General features: G+C 41.2%; 1 protein-coding gene across 1 annotated transcript in view; it reads left to right on the top strand.

Moving 5' to 3' along the window:
* LOC105935295 (inactive dipeptidyl peptidase 10) overlaps positions 1-19235 on the top strand; it is a 45850-nt gene that overhangs the window by 11393 nt on the left and 15222 nt on the right. The window contains 9 exon segments of the mRNA XM_021323128.2: positions 5059-5130; positions 12520-12572; positions 13123-13204; positions 13587-13707; positions 14694-14848; positions 16981-17078; positions 17238-17361; positions 18375-18416; positions 18494-18598. Coding sequence (XP_021178803.2) covers positions 5059-5130; positions 12520-12572; positions 13123-13204; positions 13587-13707; positions 14694-14848; positions 16981-17078; positions 17238-17361; positions 18375-18416; positions 18494-18598 — 852 coding nt within the window.

Raw genomic sequence — 19235 nt, 5'->3', positions numbered from 1 at the left:
AAACTTTACATGTCAGAGAGGTTGTGTTCTGAATAAAGCCAGGTGCATATACACACACATTATGAACGGATTAATTGATTCTATTATTTGATGTTTTGATTTTTAATCCGAATACATTTCAATACGATCGTGAAATTTTGTGCATGTAAACACAGCTATTGATCCCAAACACACATAAAAGCAGCCTTTTTAAAAGACAAACCATTCTAACATTAGGCTTCTGTAATGGCGCAGGTATCAACCCTATTAAAACTTCATGAACTACGACTCAAAACAAGGTCTGTGCCAGGAGAACAACCAGTTTAAATAACATCTATCAGTTCTGCCAAGAAGTGTGGTCAAATATCCAGCCAGATTAATGACAAAAAGTCATTAATCTGGCGCTTGCTAAAACATATATACCCAAATATTAGTTGCTGCGTATTTATTTAACTCTGTATGTATGATTCTGATCATGTAGGGATTAGAGAAAGCTGTAAATTGTGTAATCACTCCACCCTGGAAAAATAATAGCTCAAGCAAATCATTAAAAGCCTAATATGAATAATAAATAAGAAATGATTGCCCATGATGAGTGTGTGTACTAATCTCACCGGAACTGCAGACACAAATTCAGAAGATGTAGTGTTACACCAAATATTCTCATTAACCTTTGAAGAAGGAAGGCATTGATTAATATTCAGAGTATACAAGGATTTAATGAGGTACCTCACTAAATACAAATTAAAAGAAGCCCCCATGAATCGTATTTCATGTCCGACCTGTACGTCACTGATACTCGACAAACGTCACTAATCTGCGTCGTGCTATGCAGAAACGGGAAGAAAAACGACACCCATAGCAGACAAAAATGAGGAGAGCAGTCAATGGAGGGAAACCTCCGGTTAGAAAAGAAATTAAAGATCGCAAAATGCGCGCCAGCATTATAATCCATCTTTACTTCTGCAAACACTGAGCACGCTTGCTACGTGTGACGTCATCGCGTCCTCAACTGCGCATGCGGGACACTTAAGTTGTATGAATGCGGTTCACACAGGAGATCACATTACAGAATATTTGGAAATGTGAACGACCACGCAAAAAAAAAATCAGATTTCACAAAAAAAATCAGAATTGAGCATTGAGGCCTGCAGTGTGAATGTAGCCTAATTAGCGCTGCAGGTGGAGCTGATCAGGAGCAGAGTGGTGGCTGGAAGGAGATGGAGCTGATTGGATGATAGCTGGTGGCTGAGAGGCTGATTATAGAAAAGTCTAAAACAAATAAACAAAAACCTAAATCATGACATTTCAAGAGGTCAGTGTCTTTATCGTTTTTAATTAAGCTAATAAGAGGATATAAATAAATAAATAAAGGCTTGCAGTTCTGACATTGGGCTGTTTTATCATTGCATGTATATCCCCTCAATAAATCATGTTTTGGCCTGTCAACTTGAATTCATTTAATATGTGCCACTTTCGGCATCTAGTTTTTCAGAAATGTTGAGGCAGGAAAGCTTTTACCACTTTATGTTTTTGCTTTGCTGTTTCTTCCCTCCCCCCCCCCCCCCCCCCCCAAACACACACACACACACACACACACACATATTTAGGTTTGCATGTGGATACAGTTTCTCTTATTGCGTCCTTTTGTTCTAATGTTCCTTACCCATTCATTCTGCTGGGGACAGGCCAGGGCTGCTCATACGACTGCAGCTTAAAACGCAGTCAGATCTTTGAGCCGTGTTCAGAATTTCAGTTTTGTAACACCTTGCTGAAGTACAGCGACGTCCTTGGAAATTACACAAGCTCCAAGGCTGCATACTTTGCTCTTGTGTGTAGTGCACGTTTGTGCAATAACGCTGCAGTCACAGAAGTGGAAATGAGCCAATAGCCCTGATACCCATGCCATCACAGAGCCTGGCTTTTTAATTATCTGTGTAGAACAGTCTGCATGGTCCAGGGCACATTGCATTTATTTCTTCCAGAGAAAATCGGGAATACTATCGCCTTGATTACAATCCACATTGGGACTGTGGGACTGTCAGTCCCAGATGCCTTAGCGCAGAGGTGTCCCCATTTTTTTAATCACATAAGCCAATACAGTCAAGTCAAAAGTGCTTGGAGGGGGCTATAAAAAATATATTTTTTTTAAATAAAAATAAGAAACTATTGTATTGTGACAAATTAAGTAGCTAGATTTTTTTGTATGAACAGAAAAATGCAAAAGGAATCGTAAAAGTTTGGCTTGATTGAAAAACATAAAGAAATAGTAAATTCTCTTCAATAAGAAGAGGAGTTGGGTCACTATTTCTTTGAAAATGCTTTTTGTATATTATAATCATCTGTGTTTGACATTCCCTGGAAATTCACCCTTTGCATTTAACCCATCCTTAGAGAGCTCCACTGTGCGGAGCATTCTGGGGCTGGAGGTCTTGTGGGTCTGGTACTGGGAAGACAGATTTACTTCTGGATGAGCTTCACATAAATCTTCCCCTTGGAACAGTAAAATCTAAGTGGTACTTATAGACGTAAATCATCTTAAGCAACTTGAAAGATACTCTATTAACAGCACATGGTTGACACAGCTATGCTATGTAAATGTTGCAGCAAAGATTCAATAAATAAAACGACTAGCCGATGCTATGATATACAGATGACCTGTTTAAACCATACCGTATTTTTTTTTATTAAAGGCTTAGAAACAGCCAACAGCTGAAACAAAGTGCTGTACGTTGCTACGAGCTAAAACACATCCATTAAGAAAAATGTAATAAAAAAAAAAAGATAATGCATGAAAACTCTTAAAAGAAACAGTAAAACCAATTTAAAATGAAAACTAAGTATCACTGGTGGTAAAAGCCTAAGAATAATAGTGGGATTTAAGGCGAGGTTTAAAAGTGGGCAGTGAAGGAGCCTCTCTTATGTGCAGGGGCTGTTTTTTCATAATTGAGGACCAATAATAAAAAAGCCAGCTGCCGTAAGTGATTGAAAACATGATCCAACAACTGCTCTGAGCTGCCCATCTAATTAAAAATCACTGTAAAACTTCAGTAACACTTTGTTTAAAATATGTTAAAACCGATGAAGTTTCTCTCACCTCAGCCTGCCAAATGTTTGGAGCGGCTCCAACCGATGGCAGCCCGACCTGTTTTCTGATTATTTCAGCTAATGTCTTTATTTCACCACATGGGAGGGACTCAAAGCCTGCGTAATACGGCACTGAGCTTTCTCCTTTATATGTTTGGTTGAGTATCTGTATAATCTGACCCAATCTGTATAATATGATTAATTCTGACTTTGTAAAGTGCCTCGAGATGACATGTTTCATGAATTGGCGCTATATAAATAAAATTTAATTGAATTTAATTGAATATTAGATTTAAAAAAAAAAAGTTGGAAATGGTAACTTCATTTGTCCCTGTGAGTTATTTTAGATAGTTATTTTAATATTTTATTTAGTGTTTTTGTGTATACAAAAACAAGCATCAATAATAATTCAATCGTCAACAGTACACATTGAACACCTAAGCCTATAACCCCCCCCCCCCCCCCACACACACACACACACACATACATATGTTTCCAGAAGGATGGTAGAAACAGTATACCTAATTGTGTTAAATATGGTTGCAAACTTATTTTAAAAGGTGTTACTATTTTCCAGAGGAATCCAATCCACTCAGCTCCACAAAGCATCCGTCAATAAAAGGGAAGGGAGTCAGTTTTCCATGACACTGCATTGCACTTCTTAGCCACACATAAGGCAACTTCCATGGATTTTATCTGTGCGTCGTATTTTGTCCTTATGCGGTCGACTGGACATTTTACACTCTTCCTCCCACATGCCCTGCACACACTATACAAAATGGTGCGCCTTCGTTTCTTTACGTTAAGCACCACATAAATCAAAGTTTTTAGATATGCCAGCCTACAAGGCAAGATAAGAAAGAGTGTAACAGCAGTTTAAGGATGACGTTTAATTTTTTTATTCTTTAGAGAACTCATAGGAGGATTTTTCACTAAGGTTCACCCAAGCAAGTTAATTGATCTGAACAACGTATTTCCATACTTTTTAGATCATTCCCCTCCGAAATGACTTGAATATTAAGGTGAGGTTCTGATAAAAGCTTTGGAGAAGCGAATTTCTTACCTGCAGTAGATGAATCTCTTAGCATCTTAATTTAGATCATTTAAATTCAGATTGCTCGGTCCCAGAGATTAACGCCTTGTTCCTCTCTGACTGGTAGCCCAAAGCACACCTGTTCCTTCTGCTGATGACATGGAGGTGGGAGGTACTGTGCCAGCGATCATCTTCCTGTGCAAAACATGTACTGAAAACCGAACAGCTGTTTCCAGTCAGACTAACTGTGTAACATAAAGAGAGTGCATAAAAAAATTGCATTTAATTAAACTGATCACATCTTTGCATTACAAGTTTTCTTCTCACTGTGTGTTTCACACAAACGTCGTTGTTCCCCCTTCTGTTTCATGTCGCTAATACCATGGACCCAATTCAAACGTGGTGATGGTTTAAAGGTTCATAAAATAGCATTTGCATAAACCACTAGGACATCTTGGAGACTGTGGTGGTTTAAACGAGGGCAGACGTCCACGTTGGTCCCTTCGCTTCAGCCTCCGGGAGCATCTAATCTGGATTTTAACTCAATAGACTTAGACTTAGACATACTTTATAGTCATTTTGTATGTACAGTGCATACAAAACTACATTTTGTTGCATACAGCTTACGACAATGTAATGAGATTGCAATTGAAATTAAATAACATTAGAATATAGAGTGCAGCAGTGATAAGAATGTAACAGTTTCTAAAAAGGTGTGCAGAAGAATGTCCAACCATGTTTATAGTGCAAATGAAGATACCAAAAAAAAAAAAGATCTGCTGAAGGTACCATATTAACATTTTAACAGAAGCTCACTTCAAATATTCTGAGCCAAGTCAATGTGGAATAATTTTCATCACTTTTTTGTTTCTTTTTGCCTTGTTTCACTTCTACCTAAGAAAATGAAGGCATATGGTTTCTTAGTTACTTCTAACTCTGCCTCTTTTTTTTCTTTGCAGGACCTGACCTCAACTAAATTCCAGGTGTCTGCAGACAAGAGTTTCGTCCTCTTGGCGTATAACATTCGACCGGTGAGTTTCGTATCCCCCCCGGGTCGACTCCAGGCGTCTCTATCAGGTTATTTGCATTCAGAATACATCACACCGCCGTAAATCCTCCTCAAATATTAAAGACGAGTGATCCCCGCTTAACAAAGCTCCAAACGTCTGACAGGCCACTTGTGGCTGTTAAACAAAAGCGACGTGCAATTTCTATCAGAGCTTCGCTGAAACAACAGAGAGAAGCAGAAAGAGCTTGAAGGAGGGGGTTGAGGATGTGCGTGAGAGAGAGAGAGAGAGAGCTTTTTTTTTCTGCTGCTGCAGCAGTCTGTAACACCCACCCTCCAAATGACTGGGATAACATATGAAGAGTTGAATATTTAAACTGGCTTATTGCAGAAGGTGCAGTGGGTACGGGGAGGGGGGGGGTGCTGAGAAGGAGAGATCGCTGTGAAGTGTTTAGCAGAAGAGTTGGAAAGAAGTGAAAGGAGGGGGGGGGGAATCAAAGAGGAGGTAAAGTTGGAGCTGCAGTAATGAAATAACCCTGCCTGCTCAGTGGAGAATTTTAATAAGAACTTGTGGAGCCTCACAGTCGCAGGTGGTTTCAGATACGGCAAAGAGAAACCGATCTTTAGCCCAATTTTTACCCAGCCCCTCCACCTGCATCTCCTCACCTCGCAGATTCCTGCATAGTCGTGAATCCTTTCCTCGCTGGGGGGAAAAGGCAAGTGAGGTAATGTTCAAGTAATCAGAGGAAATCCAAATTGGGGAGGGGGGGGATGAAAGTCCTTGGAGCATTTTTTTCCCCTCACATTTTTATTAAGAATATGCAAGAAGATTTCTCCTGCTCCCCCCCCATTTGTTCAGCCTCACAGTCTCCTGCATCTCTCTGGGTTTCAGGTTTTTTTTCTTCGTTTTTTTACCCGGCTAATCACTGCGTATCATATTTTCACTGTGTGTGGGGAACGAATGAGCCTGTTGCCGTGTTACTGCATTCATCACAAAACAGCGAGCCTCCATAACTGAATTATTGAACGGCTGTGCATACATTCAATCTGCTTTTCACAAATCGGAGAAGGGGAAACAGGCTCAGATCTTTGGGACCCTGTTGGCTGATTTATAGCAAGTCATTACCATAATTCCTTTGATATCAGCAGGATTTTTTTAGATTTTTTTTTTTTTTTTTTTGTTCATCTGCAAACTCAAAGGATATAAGCCCACTAAATATTATGAGCCGGGGCGCACACAACCTGGAAGCGTTTGTTTGCTCAGAAAAGGGTATTTGTGTGTTGTGTTTGGGTATCTCTTTTCTCCCCTCTCAGTCTGTCTCTGTAGCTGTCTCCACATCTCCCCTCCTTCATTTTCCTCACTCTCGCTCACTTTATTCTATCTCTGGGGTGGGGTTGGGGTTGGGGGGGGGGGGTTGTGCTGACTGAAGCAGTTTGCGCCAAGCGCCGGCTCTGGCGTTCAGAAGAGGAGCGGCAGGCTACTCGGAGTGGCAGAGAATGCAAGAGAAAAACAGAGAGCCATGCACTCAGGGTGGCTGGGCGGGGGGGACATGGGGGGGGGGGGGGGGGGATGATAAATGGGTTACGCTCCGCTTGCCCTTAGACACACTGTCCAGTTGAAATCAATGGGAATGTTTATCAAAGGGGGTCCGAGATGCAAGGAGAAGAGAGCTGCAAGGACGAGGGGATGGATGAGCGGGCTGTGTCACGTTAAAAGGCTTCACTGGCTTAGGAGGGTTTGGGGGGGGGGGGGCGCCTGCTGGGTGAGAATAAATGAATTTTGATAAAATAAAAGGGAATGTGTAGACGTTAGTTAGGGATGGTGACACAAAGCAACAAGGCGAAGCTGGAAAATGTCTGCCCTGAAGCCTGTTTGAATTGGGCCGGGTCGTTTTCAGAGCTTGTGTGGGAGGAGAGAGGATAAAAGACGATGGGGGGGGGAGGGGGGGTGTCTTGTCTTTTGAACTTTTTATTACATTTTGTCACATTATCGTGATTGTACGGGATAGGCCAACACAAAGTAGTAGAACACATCGTTTAGGGTGAAGGGAAATGCTATTTGTTTTTTGTTTTGTTTTTTTAGTACATTAAATATTAATCTGCCGTGTGTATTTCTGTTTAGTTCACCTCAGTGAATATTTTGTGCAAGCGCCCGCGAGTCTTTTGAGGTGTTTCTACCGGCTTTGCATTCCTTGTGACTGACACCTCTGCCCATTTTTTCTTTACAACACCGCTCAGTCTCAAACAGATTGCATGAATAACATTTGCAAACATCAATTTGTAAATCTTTTTGCCACAGGTTCTCGATTCAATTTTATTTATACAGCGTCGCGTCACGACACGTCACATCTCGAGGCACTTTGCAAAGTCAAGTCAGTCACATCATCCTGACAGATTGGTTAAAAAGTTTTCTAAGGAAACTCAGAAAGACAGCATGGAGTCACTGACTTGCAGCGTTCGCTCCTCCTCCATGAAGGCGCTGCGTTCAGGAAGGCGTGCCGTGTTAGTTCCTGGCACCCATGACGGATTTCATGCAGGGAAAAACTTAGATTTTTGTCATATCTGATCATTACCTTTTTTGCACATGTTTGCTGTGGCCCCCTGCATGGCTTGTGGCAACCTCTAAATTGGACTTTGTATATTTTTGTTTCAACAATGTCCTTACGAAATGGACGACTAATAGTTGTCCTGTCAACAGAAAAGTCTCACCTGAGCAATGGAGCTCTGCAGCTGCTCCACAGATACCACGAGCTTCTTCGCTGTCTCCTTGCTTAGGTGCAAGAATAAGGTCAAAACAAGGAAATCAGGTATGAAAGGGACGCTGGCCATCGACTAGCGATGTGTCCAGTGGGCCGATGCCTCGGAGCGTGTGTCGAGTAATCCAGGCAGACCTTTTGTGAAGCACCAATCGAGGTTTGTCTCGATGACGTAGTTAGCGACGTTTGAAGCCTCGAAAACCAGCCGTACCAAATGACTGATTCAAGATGGGAGTCGCAGAGTTGCTTGTGATTGAAAGAGGCAGCTAAATGCTGCTGATTCTCCCGTCACATCTAGTTGTCTTGGGATCATTTGCAATACATTTAATCTCTTCTGGCTCACTTACTTCATCTGTGCCCTGTTAAAAGATACTTTATAGACGATGCTGCTGATGGTCTGGTGGTTAGGTTGCAGATTTTCACTTGTGAGCCATAGGTTCGTGTGCCTTCTGAGGTTTATATATTTTCAGTTTTAGCTTCTAAAAGCTAAAACTGTGAGGGGGGTGTGCTTTTATTTCATGTCACGCAATGGATTGTGGGATACCATAAGGGTTGGGCGATATGAAGAAAATCTAATATCACGATATCTTTGGGCTATATTGCGATACACGATATATATCACGATATGATCAAATAACCCTGAATAACAAATGTTTTTAGCCAAATAGGGCCTAAAGTTGCATTGGCATATCTCATATTAACGTGTCAATTTTTTTTTTGTTTGAAAAATGTATTGCAAAATAAAAATGGGTTTAAAATGTTATATTTTAGCCATTTTTTAACCACAGCTACACATAGAAGCTTTTCACAAATTACAATATTGTCACATTAAAGCTCTTTCATGGTCAACACTGGATCTTAAAAAACAGAACATCCCGGCGGCCAAAAGGAACACCAAGGAAAAATCTGACACAAAATAAACCTGAAATAAAAGGTGCTCTTTTGTGCTTAAGACATACAAATCGGTATAATAAAAATGTGACAATCCCAAAAACAAAAGCTTGTATTGTGACTATAAAAATCAACTGACCAGTCGCAGCTACATATTCAGAGCATCTCAAAAATATTTCCGTTGCTCTTTAGGTGCGGGGAAATTTTAAACAAACGTTTAGCTGTAAAACAAAACAGTTTTACGGCTGGTTTAATTGAAGTTTCCTTCGGTGTTTTGGGGGGGGGGGGGTCGACACACGGAATTTACAAGAGTTGCACTGGATGACTTTTTAGGTGGAACAAATTTGTGCTACTGCTACGTTTTATGACAATGGTGTTACGGCATGTTTTGTAAATTACCACGTTTTGTTCGACATCCTTCCACTGCCTGAAAAGCCCGCTGTCGCCATGGTTCTCGCCATCTCGTCAGCGTAAGTAATCGCACGGCTTCGTTGTTGTGTGTGCGTGTTTGCGCCAGAGCGCTTTCTGGCTTGGAGGCGGAACGAATGATGCGTTCACAGAATGTGGGAGAAACTAAACTCACAGTGAATTAAATACAGAGGCTTAATCTTGCCGTGAAGAAAAAATTTTCAATATTGCGGCAAGGAAAACTCAACATACATTGAGTATATTCGATATATCGCCAACCCCTAGGATACCATAAGGCTCCCTAGCGCCGGTAAGGGACGTCGTGGGGTTCCTAGGCAAAACTAGCCGTGGGAGGGAGCTTACAGGCTACATTTCCTACCTCCTTCCTTACTGACTGAACTATTTGGGCAACACTTATCATGGCGACCGCTGACGCTCTTCCGCTTTAGCTAAAGAGTCCTTGCTCAATAAGGGTATCCAGACATATTCTCGCCATCGCCACCATCTACTTGCAAAAGCTTTCGGTTGTCTGGGGCTTTCCTGCTGTCTGCAGGCAGCTTATAAAGACCAGGAAACAGTTGTGCAGCATGAGCGTCATTGCAGCAGAGCGGTTTAGGCAGGCTTGCAGGTGCGGCGCTTGAGCTTGATGACTACGCAGCAGGGAGGCGTGCCAGACAGCAGACAGGCACAGATCGGGACAATTTTAAGATCAAGGTACATACAGGTGGACTTGCTTTACTAATTAGATGCCTCGTTAAGGCCTTGAGTAATATTGGATTTTATTTAGGGGTAAAAATTAAAAATCAAGACGCATTAAGCTGGTGGAGACAAACCCCAAAAGACTTGCTGCTGTAATTGCAGCGAAAGGTGTTTTTTTTTTTTTTTTTGTTTACTCAGAGGGCTAAACACAAATGCATAACACACTCTTCAGATTTTTATTGGTTAAATAAATAAATAATTCACTACAAGCATTTCACAACTCTGCACCGCTTTCTGTTAGCCCATTATGTGAAACCCCAGTAAAACACATTAAAGTGTTAGGCCTTAACTCTGAACAATGTAAAAAAAAAAGATCAAGCATTACGGATACTTCTGCAAGGCGCCCCCGCAGGTGTTTGTGAGTGTCGGGGAGATTTTTCACTGGATGACTTTTGGGATTGATGCGCCGAAGCAGCTGACTTGCAGCCTGCCACGATTATGTAGTTTTGGGTAGAAATAAAACACTACGGGAGTTGTGTCTGCTCTCTGCAGCAAACGGTGATGGGTTCTACTGTTGTATTAAAGGCGGCGCACTGCTATGGGGAAAAAAAGCTTGAGCGGCAAGAACAATGGGGAGCAGAAAGGAAGCTATTATCTCTGCATTGTGAATTGTACAATAGCGCCCAATATCTGTGCTTATCCAAAGCCTATTGTGATCGTCCCTCATATCCTTCATCACATTGTCTCGCGATGTCTTCTGAGTGTTTAATCTGAGTGTAGTAGTCCCCCCCCCCCCCTTTACGTTTTTGGCAGCACACTGGATGTGGGTAGTAAAAAGGGGGGCCGACAGGCTCAGCGAAGTGGAGGATTTATGATTTGTTCCTGGCATTCACATTAGGATTCTCTTTGCCTCTCCAAGACAGATGCTCCCTTTCTCCCTTTCTGTTTATCACACATGCAGCCATAATAACGCGACCACTGCCAGAGGCATCATGATGGTAAATTGGGAGCAGAATCTGCGGGTTTCCAAACAAATGATAAACAGCTGATTGGACATTGTGCTTGATGGCGTTGCTGTGAGGTGCCCATTAACTTCCTTTCTCCCTTCCCTCCCTTTTTTCATTCATGTTTGACCAGTTGATGCCGCTTTTCATCTTGTTGAAAAAGCGCCTATAGTAACTTCTGCCCCCCCCCCTTTCCCCCATTCCTTCGACTTTTACTCCGCAATCAAACTACAATCTCATTTAGGCAGCCTCCGAATTTATTTCTCCTTTCTCTCATGCCCCTGTGCCTTAGCTGCCAAGGCCATGCGTTTTCAAACAGACAAACAACGTTGTAGAAAATCCAATTTCACTGCTAAGTGTGCTGCATAGAGGATGTGACATTTAATTTCTGTTGGGGCTGGTTTTCCAAGGGGCCGGGTCCCCCAGAGGCCAGCGAGCAAAGATCGCCGCCTCGACCCCTTTGACTGAAAAACTGAGAAAATGGTAGAAATCAATGCGTTACCTCCAGTTCATTTGGTGATCTTTAGATCAGCTGAGAAATAACAGACACACACACACACACACACACACAGACACGTTCATTGATTCGGGTCTCATAGTCTTCTCTTTCAGCATGTTAATTTAATCATTCGCAGCCACTGATGCTTGTGTCAGAGCTGCCAGCCGCAGTACAACTCAATGGGACGAACACTGGCCATAATGATGCGGTTTAATAAGAATGTCTCTCTCAGGTTTTTTCATTTTTCTCTCTCTTGTCATGTCTTTATTTGTTTATTTTTTTTAATCTTTTGGTCTCAAGGGCGCAAATTTATTTCATTCACTTGCAATCACAGGAATGATGAAATATGAATGTAACTGCTGCGTGGATGTTCACGGTGGGTTAGGCACAAAGAAGCGATTGTCTCAGTAACAGACAAAGCCGGATTGAAACGCCTGCTTCTGTTCGTCTCTAAATTATGTCCCCTGCTCTTCTCTTTTGAGAAGTTTCTGATGAAGCAGCGATCAGTGTGCCAGATCAACTCGTCTTTTTGGGAGCTCATCAGCTCTACATAAGCGCTACTTTTTTTTTTTTTTGTTAATTTGATTTTCAAACAGCTCCCAACTTTTCCAACAGAGTTGAAATCCTCCAAAAAAAAAAGTTTGCTGTATTACATCCTCGTTATCTGTTTAATGCAACTCCAGGTCAACTTAAACCTTTAACAATTTCACAAAACATTCAAAGGAGGAGTACTAACCTATGTTTCGTGGCTGATGGCTCTGCTTTATACCTCAAGAAGGTGCAAAATGACTGAAAGTACTAAAGTAGGAGATGGCAAAGGAGCACAATGATCAGCATTAATCAACGTGTAAGCTCTGTTGCACCACCCTGAATTTATTACTTCCATATAGCTTGTTACACCTCACTGACACAGACGACTAACTTTGGGTCTTCTGGCAACTTCCACACTGAAGAGTGTTGGGGCTAACGCAAAATCCACCATCTCAGCCACATAGGCAGTTTCCCAGCGCATCCCTAACCACTGAGGCCATTTGCAGTTTAAAAGACACCAAACCTAGCTTCATGTTGCGTGTGCAGGAGCATGTGATCTGAAATGTGAGTGTTTTCACCTGTGTGCGACACACCTCTCTGTGCATGATATCCTTTACCTCTTTCAGGTGTTTTCTCAGTCCTTCACAGCCTCCTATGCTATCTACAGTGTGGCTAATGGGTAGGTGGAACTGTGAATGCCTAAATGCATGGGATGCACGGGGCATGAGCATCAGCACAGCAAGCAGACTTGCAGAATGATTTTTAAAAGTGCCCCCCTCCCGCCCCCCCCGTCTGTTAATGTGCTTTCCAGGTTCCATCAACAAACATACCGTAAGGTTTGCGCAGTATTGTATCGTTCGATGTCACTGCCTGAGATTTATTTCATATGCATTATGAGTGGAATAACTATTATGATCTGCCTTTGGGTGATGCCTGGAAAACTGGTGCGACGATAAGGATTTCGAGAAGAGCAGTCAGTGCCTGAGTATGCCTTGGAAGATGTGTGTCCGCCTGAGAAAAATGTAAATATGGAAGGAAAAAAAAGAAAGAAAAAAAGAAATGCTCCCAGTGCTGCATGAACCAACTCATTCTCCCTCTCTGCATCTTGCTCTTTCGTCCTGTCAGTACTGCTGCTTTCTCAGGGGGGCAGAGTTTAGAGGGCTTCAACCAGGGCAGCTGTCCCTAATGACAGCCGGTCATGTCAGACTTTCTTTCTCTGTGTGTTCCAGGGATCTGCAGGAGCTTAGCCCTCCAGAGAGGGACACGGCAGAGTTGCAGTATGCTTCCTGGGGACCGCAGGGGAACCAGCTGGTAAGCAAGATGCTTACCTATTCACTGGATAAATATGCTGCCGTCGCCATTAACTACAACTGGCAATGTGATTAGGAGCTTGTCTCACCTAACTATCACATTGTCCTCCCTTCGACACGGTTTGGCATCAGATGAACTCTGTCTGCAGTCATTCATGTATTCTCTGCTGTAGATAGCGTTTTGCTGCTGTGTCAGTGTTCATCGGCACCACATTAACTGCCAAGTAAAGATGTATTGGCTGTGAGCGGCGCGTGTGCTGCCCAATGATTCATTCATACTTGGAGGGCATTCACCACTCAGATCAGGCAGCCAGCTGTGAAGCCTGCGACCTTGCCGTCTTTGACAATAAATTGACAAAGTCTGTTTGTGCACAATGCGCCAGGCCTTCGTGTTCGACGGCGATATCTACTACAAGCCCAGCGTGGCGGGCAACCCGCTGCGCCTCACGTCCACCGACGAGGACCAGAAGGTGGTGAACGGACTCTCTGACTGGACTTATGAAGGTAGGATGGGAACCATTTAGGGAGGCAGGCCGATCGCAGCAATTGCCAGAAAAAGCAGACTTAATTCAATTCAATTCAATTCAATTTTATTTATATAGTGACAATTCATGAAACATGTCATCTCGAGGCACTTTACAAAGTCAAATCAATTAGATTATACAGATTGGTCAAAAATGTCCTATATAAGGGAACCAGTTGATTGCATCAAAGTCCTGACAAGCAGCATTCACTCCTGGAGAAGCATAGAGCCACAGGGATAGTCGTCTGCATTGTCCATGGCTTTGCAGCAATCCCTCATACTGAGCAAGCATGAAGCGACAGTGGAAAGAAAAACCACCCATTAGCGAGAAGGAAAAACCTCCAGCAGAGGTCAGTATGAACGGTCCTCTGCCTCGACTGACTGGGGGTTAGAGAAGACAGAGCAGAGACACAACAAGAGAGACAAAAAGGCACAGAAGCACACTGCAAAAACGGAACTAAAATTAAGTAAATTATTCTTGAAATGAGTGCATTTTTTCTTGATTTGAGCAGGTAAATAAGATTATTTGCCAATGGAATAAGAGTTTTGCACTTAAAGTAGGAACAATTCATCTCCATCATCTTATTTCATCAATTTCTAAATACCTTATTATAGGGGTAGAACTACTAATCCCATTGGCAAATAGTCTTATTTACCTGCTCAAATCAATGAAAAATAGACTAATTTCTAGAAAATGTTACTTACTTTTAGTTCACTTTTTGCAGTGCACACATTGATCCAGTAATCTGTTCTACATTAGATGGTAGTAGCGGATGATCAGTCTTCTCTGGATAATGTCACAGTTAACAGAACGTCAGACCAGGTGTACCTACTATGAAGAAAAAAGAGAGAGAACAAAAAGTTAAAAGCTGAAATGACAACAGTCATTTCAATGTAATACAATGCAAATCTGGAGAACAGTAGAAATCAGTAGAGTGATTGATTCCTTGTATGCCTTCAAACGCAGAGGAGGTGCTTCTGACGTATGCTGCCCACTGGTGGTCAATGGACGGTGCCCGGCTTGCATATCTCCGCATCAATAACTCTGCAACACCTGTGATGGAAATCCCTCAGTTCCTCGGAGGCCTCTACCCATCCAATATGATTTTTCCCTACCCGAAGGTAAAGGCTGTGTTGAAATAAGTCGCCCCAGCACCCCTGTGGGGACGTGTTGAGGCTGTAACGGTGCGTTTATTACAATGCTGATGTCAGCATGAGGATAATACTACTCTCTGTACCAGCTGAAGAACTTATTTTACTTGCTAATGTCTGCGTATCGCTTGAACTTTTTTCAAATTTTGTCACGTTAAAGCCACCGACTGTATCATCTTTTATCGGGATTTTATGTGATAGACCTACTGAGCAGTGGATAATTCTGAAGTGGAAGGAAAATGGTTGATTGATTTCAGAAATCTTTACAGATAAAACGCTAAAAAGCTTTGCATGCATTCATGTTCAACCTCTGATACCCTTGGATATCCATCGTATAATAATAGTGTACTTGCGTTTAATTTGAATCTCAGCATAACTCCAGCTGTTCTGTGAAGATCTCAGAGGTTTGTTAGAGACCAATAGTGAACAAACAAGGGATACCGCAGACAGGCTTTAGAGATATAGGTTTAAAGAAATTAAAGGCTGAGTTAGGTCACAGTCCACTCTCATAAGAGAATATTTCAACTTCAGCCCCACAAAAACAATAGCCTTACACCTAAATTGGTAGGCTGGGAAAGGAGAGCATTAATCAGAGCAGACAAGGGGCCCATGGTAACTCTGAAGAGTAAAAAAAAAAACAACTGATAAGACAGCAACTAGTTGTGTAGTGGATCTGTAAGAGAAAGCCTTCTTGTAAAAGAGCTCACAAGATGGTGCTCCGATCTGGACTCTTGGCTTTTTATCTCTCCTTTGAAATGCTGAACCGGCTCAAACCAGCCATGCTCTCAAGGTTTGGGTAATGCTAGTGCACCTTGTTTGACCGCCGTTTTTCCTTCCACTCAACTTTCCACTAATATGCTGGTTTGTAAGCTGCAAACCATAATCATCAAAAATTTACAGAATGTAAAGCTTCAAAGGTATCAATCTGTGTGTGTGTTTTTTTTTTTTTTTGTTTTTTTTTTTATTTCCTTTATTTAACCAAGTAAACCCCGTTGAGATCTGGGTTTCATTTTCAAGGGGGACCTGGGCAGAAATCTGCAAAAACACTACAACCTGGTTACAAAAATAAAACCAATTAATACATATGCACAAATATAAAACAATAAAAACAATTTAAAAGCAGTGACACTGTTTCACACAAGCTTGTTGTCTATCTTTAAGAACCGCTCAAAATAAGTCCAATGAAATAGTTTTCGACATCTTGAGCTCAGACTGGAGCTGATTCCACGCTACAGGAGCCCACACACTGAATGCTTTCTTTCCTTTATCAGTTCGAACACGAGGAACATGTAGAAGGATAAAGTCATTTGAGCGTAAAGCATGTGAACTACTAGATCTATGCAAAAGAGAGCTTAAGTAAGTTGGTGTTAGTCCAAGTAGAGATTTATATATCAGGATCATCAAATGATTGTTTCTCCGAACACTTAACGGAGGCCAATCAGCTTTTGCATACAAATCACAATGATGTGTCAAACGTCTACTACCAGTTATAAACCTTAAAGCACAATGATAAACAGTATTCAAAGATTTCAGACATTTGGTTGAAGCATTCATATATAAAACATCTCCATAATCCAGAAGTGGCAGGAATGTTGCTGCAACCAATTTACTTCTAGCTTTGAGTGAGAAACAGGGTCCATTTCGATAATAAAACCCAGTGTTATCAATGTGTATAATGTATGAGTTTCACTTTGTGGATTTTATTTACTGAAATAGATGAACTGTACTGAGATGCATCCGTTTAAAACAAAATAGGAATTTTTTAATGCATTCTTGAGTTCTTGTATCTCATTTCATAATACCTTTGGACCTTTAGTTAGATTCTTGAAGATTCCCACTTTATTCACTATTTCATAAAGTCTTCCCTGATGTGCAAATTCATGTTTCCCACTCCTTAAAGTATTTGTGTCTGCAGCACCTTTGTTTTGCTCTGTGAGAAATAACTTTAGCTTTTTTGACCAATGCCTTGTATCGAATTTGGCTCATCAGCCGGCCCACTTCATCATCCTTAGCAGAGTGCAGCAAGTCTAAAACGTTTTGTCAGAGCATGCTCTAAGCATTATTTATATGCAATTTTTTTTTATTTTTACATGTGCTCACAGGCTGGTTCCAGCATCCCATCAGTCAGTCTGTTTGTAGTGAACCTTTACGGTCCAGCTCACACTCTTGAGATGCTGCCTCCCGACTCCCTCAGGGCCAGGTACATCTCTGTGAATTTAGAATGAAGCTCTATGAATTTAGACACCACCTGTCAGAGATGATTACACTGTCCAGATACCGCTCCCAGTCACTGCTTCTCCTTATCATTTTTTTTCTTCCTCCGCGTATCTTTTTTTTTTTTTTTGCATCACCTCTTCAGGGAAAACTACATCTCCATGGTGAGCTGGATCAGCAGCACCCGGCTGGCGGTTCGCTGGCTGAATCGTGCCCAGAACCAGTCGGTCCTCTGCGTGTGTGAGGCCACCACGGGGGCTTGCTCGGAGGTGAGCGCCCGTCGCTTGCTCTGCATTGGTAGTCTGGAGGGCTTTCTGCTGCAGTACAGCTCTTTAATGGAATTTTGCTTCATTTACACAGTTTGGGGAGTCGAGATTGATTTCCCAAACCTCTCAGATTTGTTCTGCCTGGATTAATATTTGAAGTCATTTGCTGCATGAGGAGAATTTTCAGTGATTCTCTGAACTTTGCCTCTTTGCGATTAAGGAAACTTGTGCCGTTTTATAAAAGCAAGGTATAATTGTCTATAACAGTGATCAATAATTATAAAATAATGTATAATGCTTTTTTTTTTTAAATCCATTTAAAGAAACTATCCGGTGGTATATGTTTTCACAAACAACGCCATGCGGTGGCAGCACTATGCTGTGGGGAAGCTGGTCAGGAATATGCTAAATACAGGCAGTGCTGTAAGAAAAAAAAAATGTAGATGCTGCAAAAAGCTTGAGAGTGAGGTTAAGATTCACACTTTAGTGCTGCAACAACATCCAGAACTGAAATAGAGCAGTTTTAATCAGAGCACATGCATTTGTTTGGATGGTACAGTCAAAATCCAGAGCTAATCCAGATTCATAACAAATTCCTGATGCTCTCCATCTAATCTCTGCTTTCATCCCTTTCTGAAATCACTTCAAGGAGCCTCATTGTGTCCGTTTTTTCCTGACATCCATGCATTGTTCAAATATATAGTTGAAGTGATTTGATTCTTTTATATAGAATAAAAAATAATTAGCTTCCAATAAGGTTTTTTTTTAAAACATGCAACTAGAAAGAAAAACACCAATTTACATAATCTATAATCCTCTAATTGGATGCCTTATGTGATGTCATCAGAAATTGCATGCATAAGCTTGTTTTATAAGTAACAAACTGTATCTAAAGTGAGTTTGATTTATGTGACAAAACTGTTTAGCTGGAAACTTTAAATGTTTTCTTTACTTTCTTTTTTTTTATTATTAGAAATAGTTGACAAAAATGTTTTTGTTTCATTTGATATCCACAGAAACACAAAATGACCATGGAGATAATGCAGAACCAGCGACAGGTATGTATTCAAAACTCTTCCTCTCATAATATTCTTTACATATTTATCACTGCTGTGTTTCCTCATCTTATCAACAGGATGTGCCTTTGTTCACGTCCGATGGCTCAATATTTTATACGGTACTCCCTGCAAAACAAGGCGCTCGTGGAGAGTTTCACCACATTGCTGGTCTGACAGTACAGGTTAGTCAGTTTTTGCCTCTTTATTTATTATCACACATTTTCTGACTAAAGTGCTGACTTTACCAGAGCTTTGTGATAAATTAAACTGTGAGGTTACAGATGACAGCATCTCAACGTTCCAACAATGTTGGTCCTATTTATCATCATTGCAGTTAGGGTTGCACTTTTGTCTTCTTCCTTAAAATACAAAAACAGATTAAATCCCAGTAAAAGTATCTACTTTATTTCTAATGTTTCTGATGCCTGCAGATTTATTTAAAAAAGGAAACAATGTCAAATCAAATCAAACTTTATTTATCCCTGTAGTGCAATTCAGTGTTAGCCTTCCAGTTGTTTTAACCAAAATCTCTTTTCCCAGTTGAATTTTCGCAAAAGATAAAAAGCTGAATTTCTAAAAGAGAACCAAAATACATAGATTTGTGTGTTATTATAAATATAGGATGAATAAAGTCAGTTTTATCTGAAAATAGCTGTGAAGCACTTCTGAATCTGGCTAAGTGTAAAACTTTCCCTGTTTTTGTCCTGGATTTTTTCAACCCTGTAATTAAGACCATTGGGTAAAATTTTTTATTCATTTATCAGATTTTTGATAAATGTGCTAGTGGTTTTCATTTTTTCATGATTTGTGAGAAAACTG

Source organism: Fundulus heteroclitus, chromosome 1 (genome assembly GCF_011125445.2).
Source record: "Fundulus heteroclitus isolate FHET01 chromosome 1, MU-UCD_Fhet_4.1, whole genome shotgun sequence".
NCBI classification, from domain to species: Eukaryota; Metazoa; Chordata; class Actinopteri; order Cyprinodontiformes; family Fundulidae; genus Fundulus; species Fundulus heteroclitus.
This window is presented reverse-complemented; position numbering and strand designations above follow the sequence as displayed.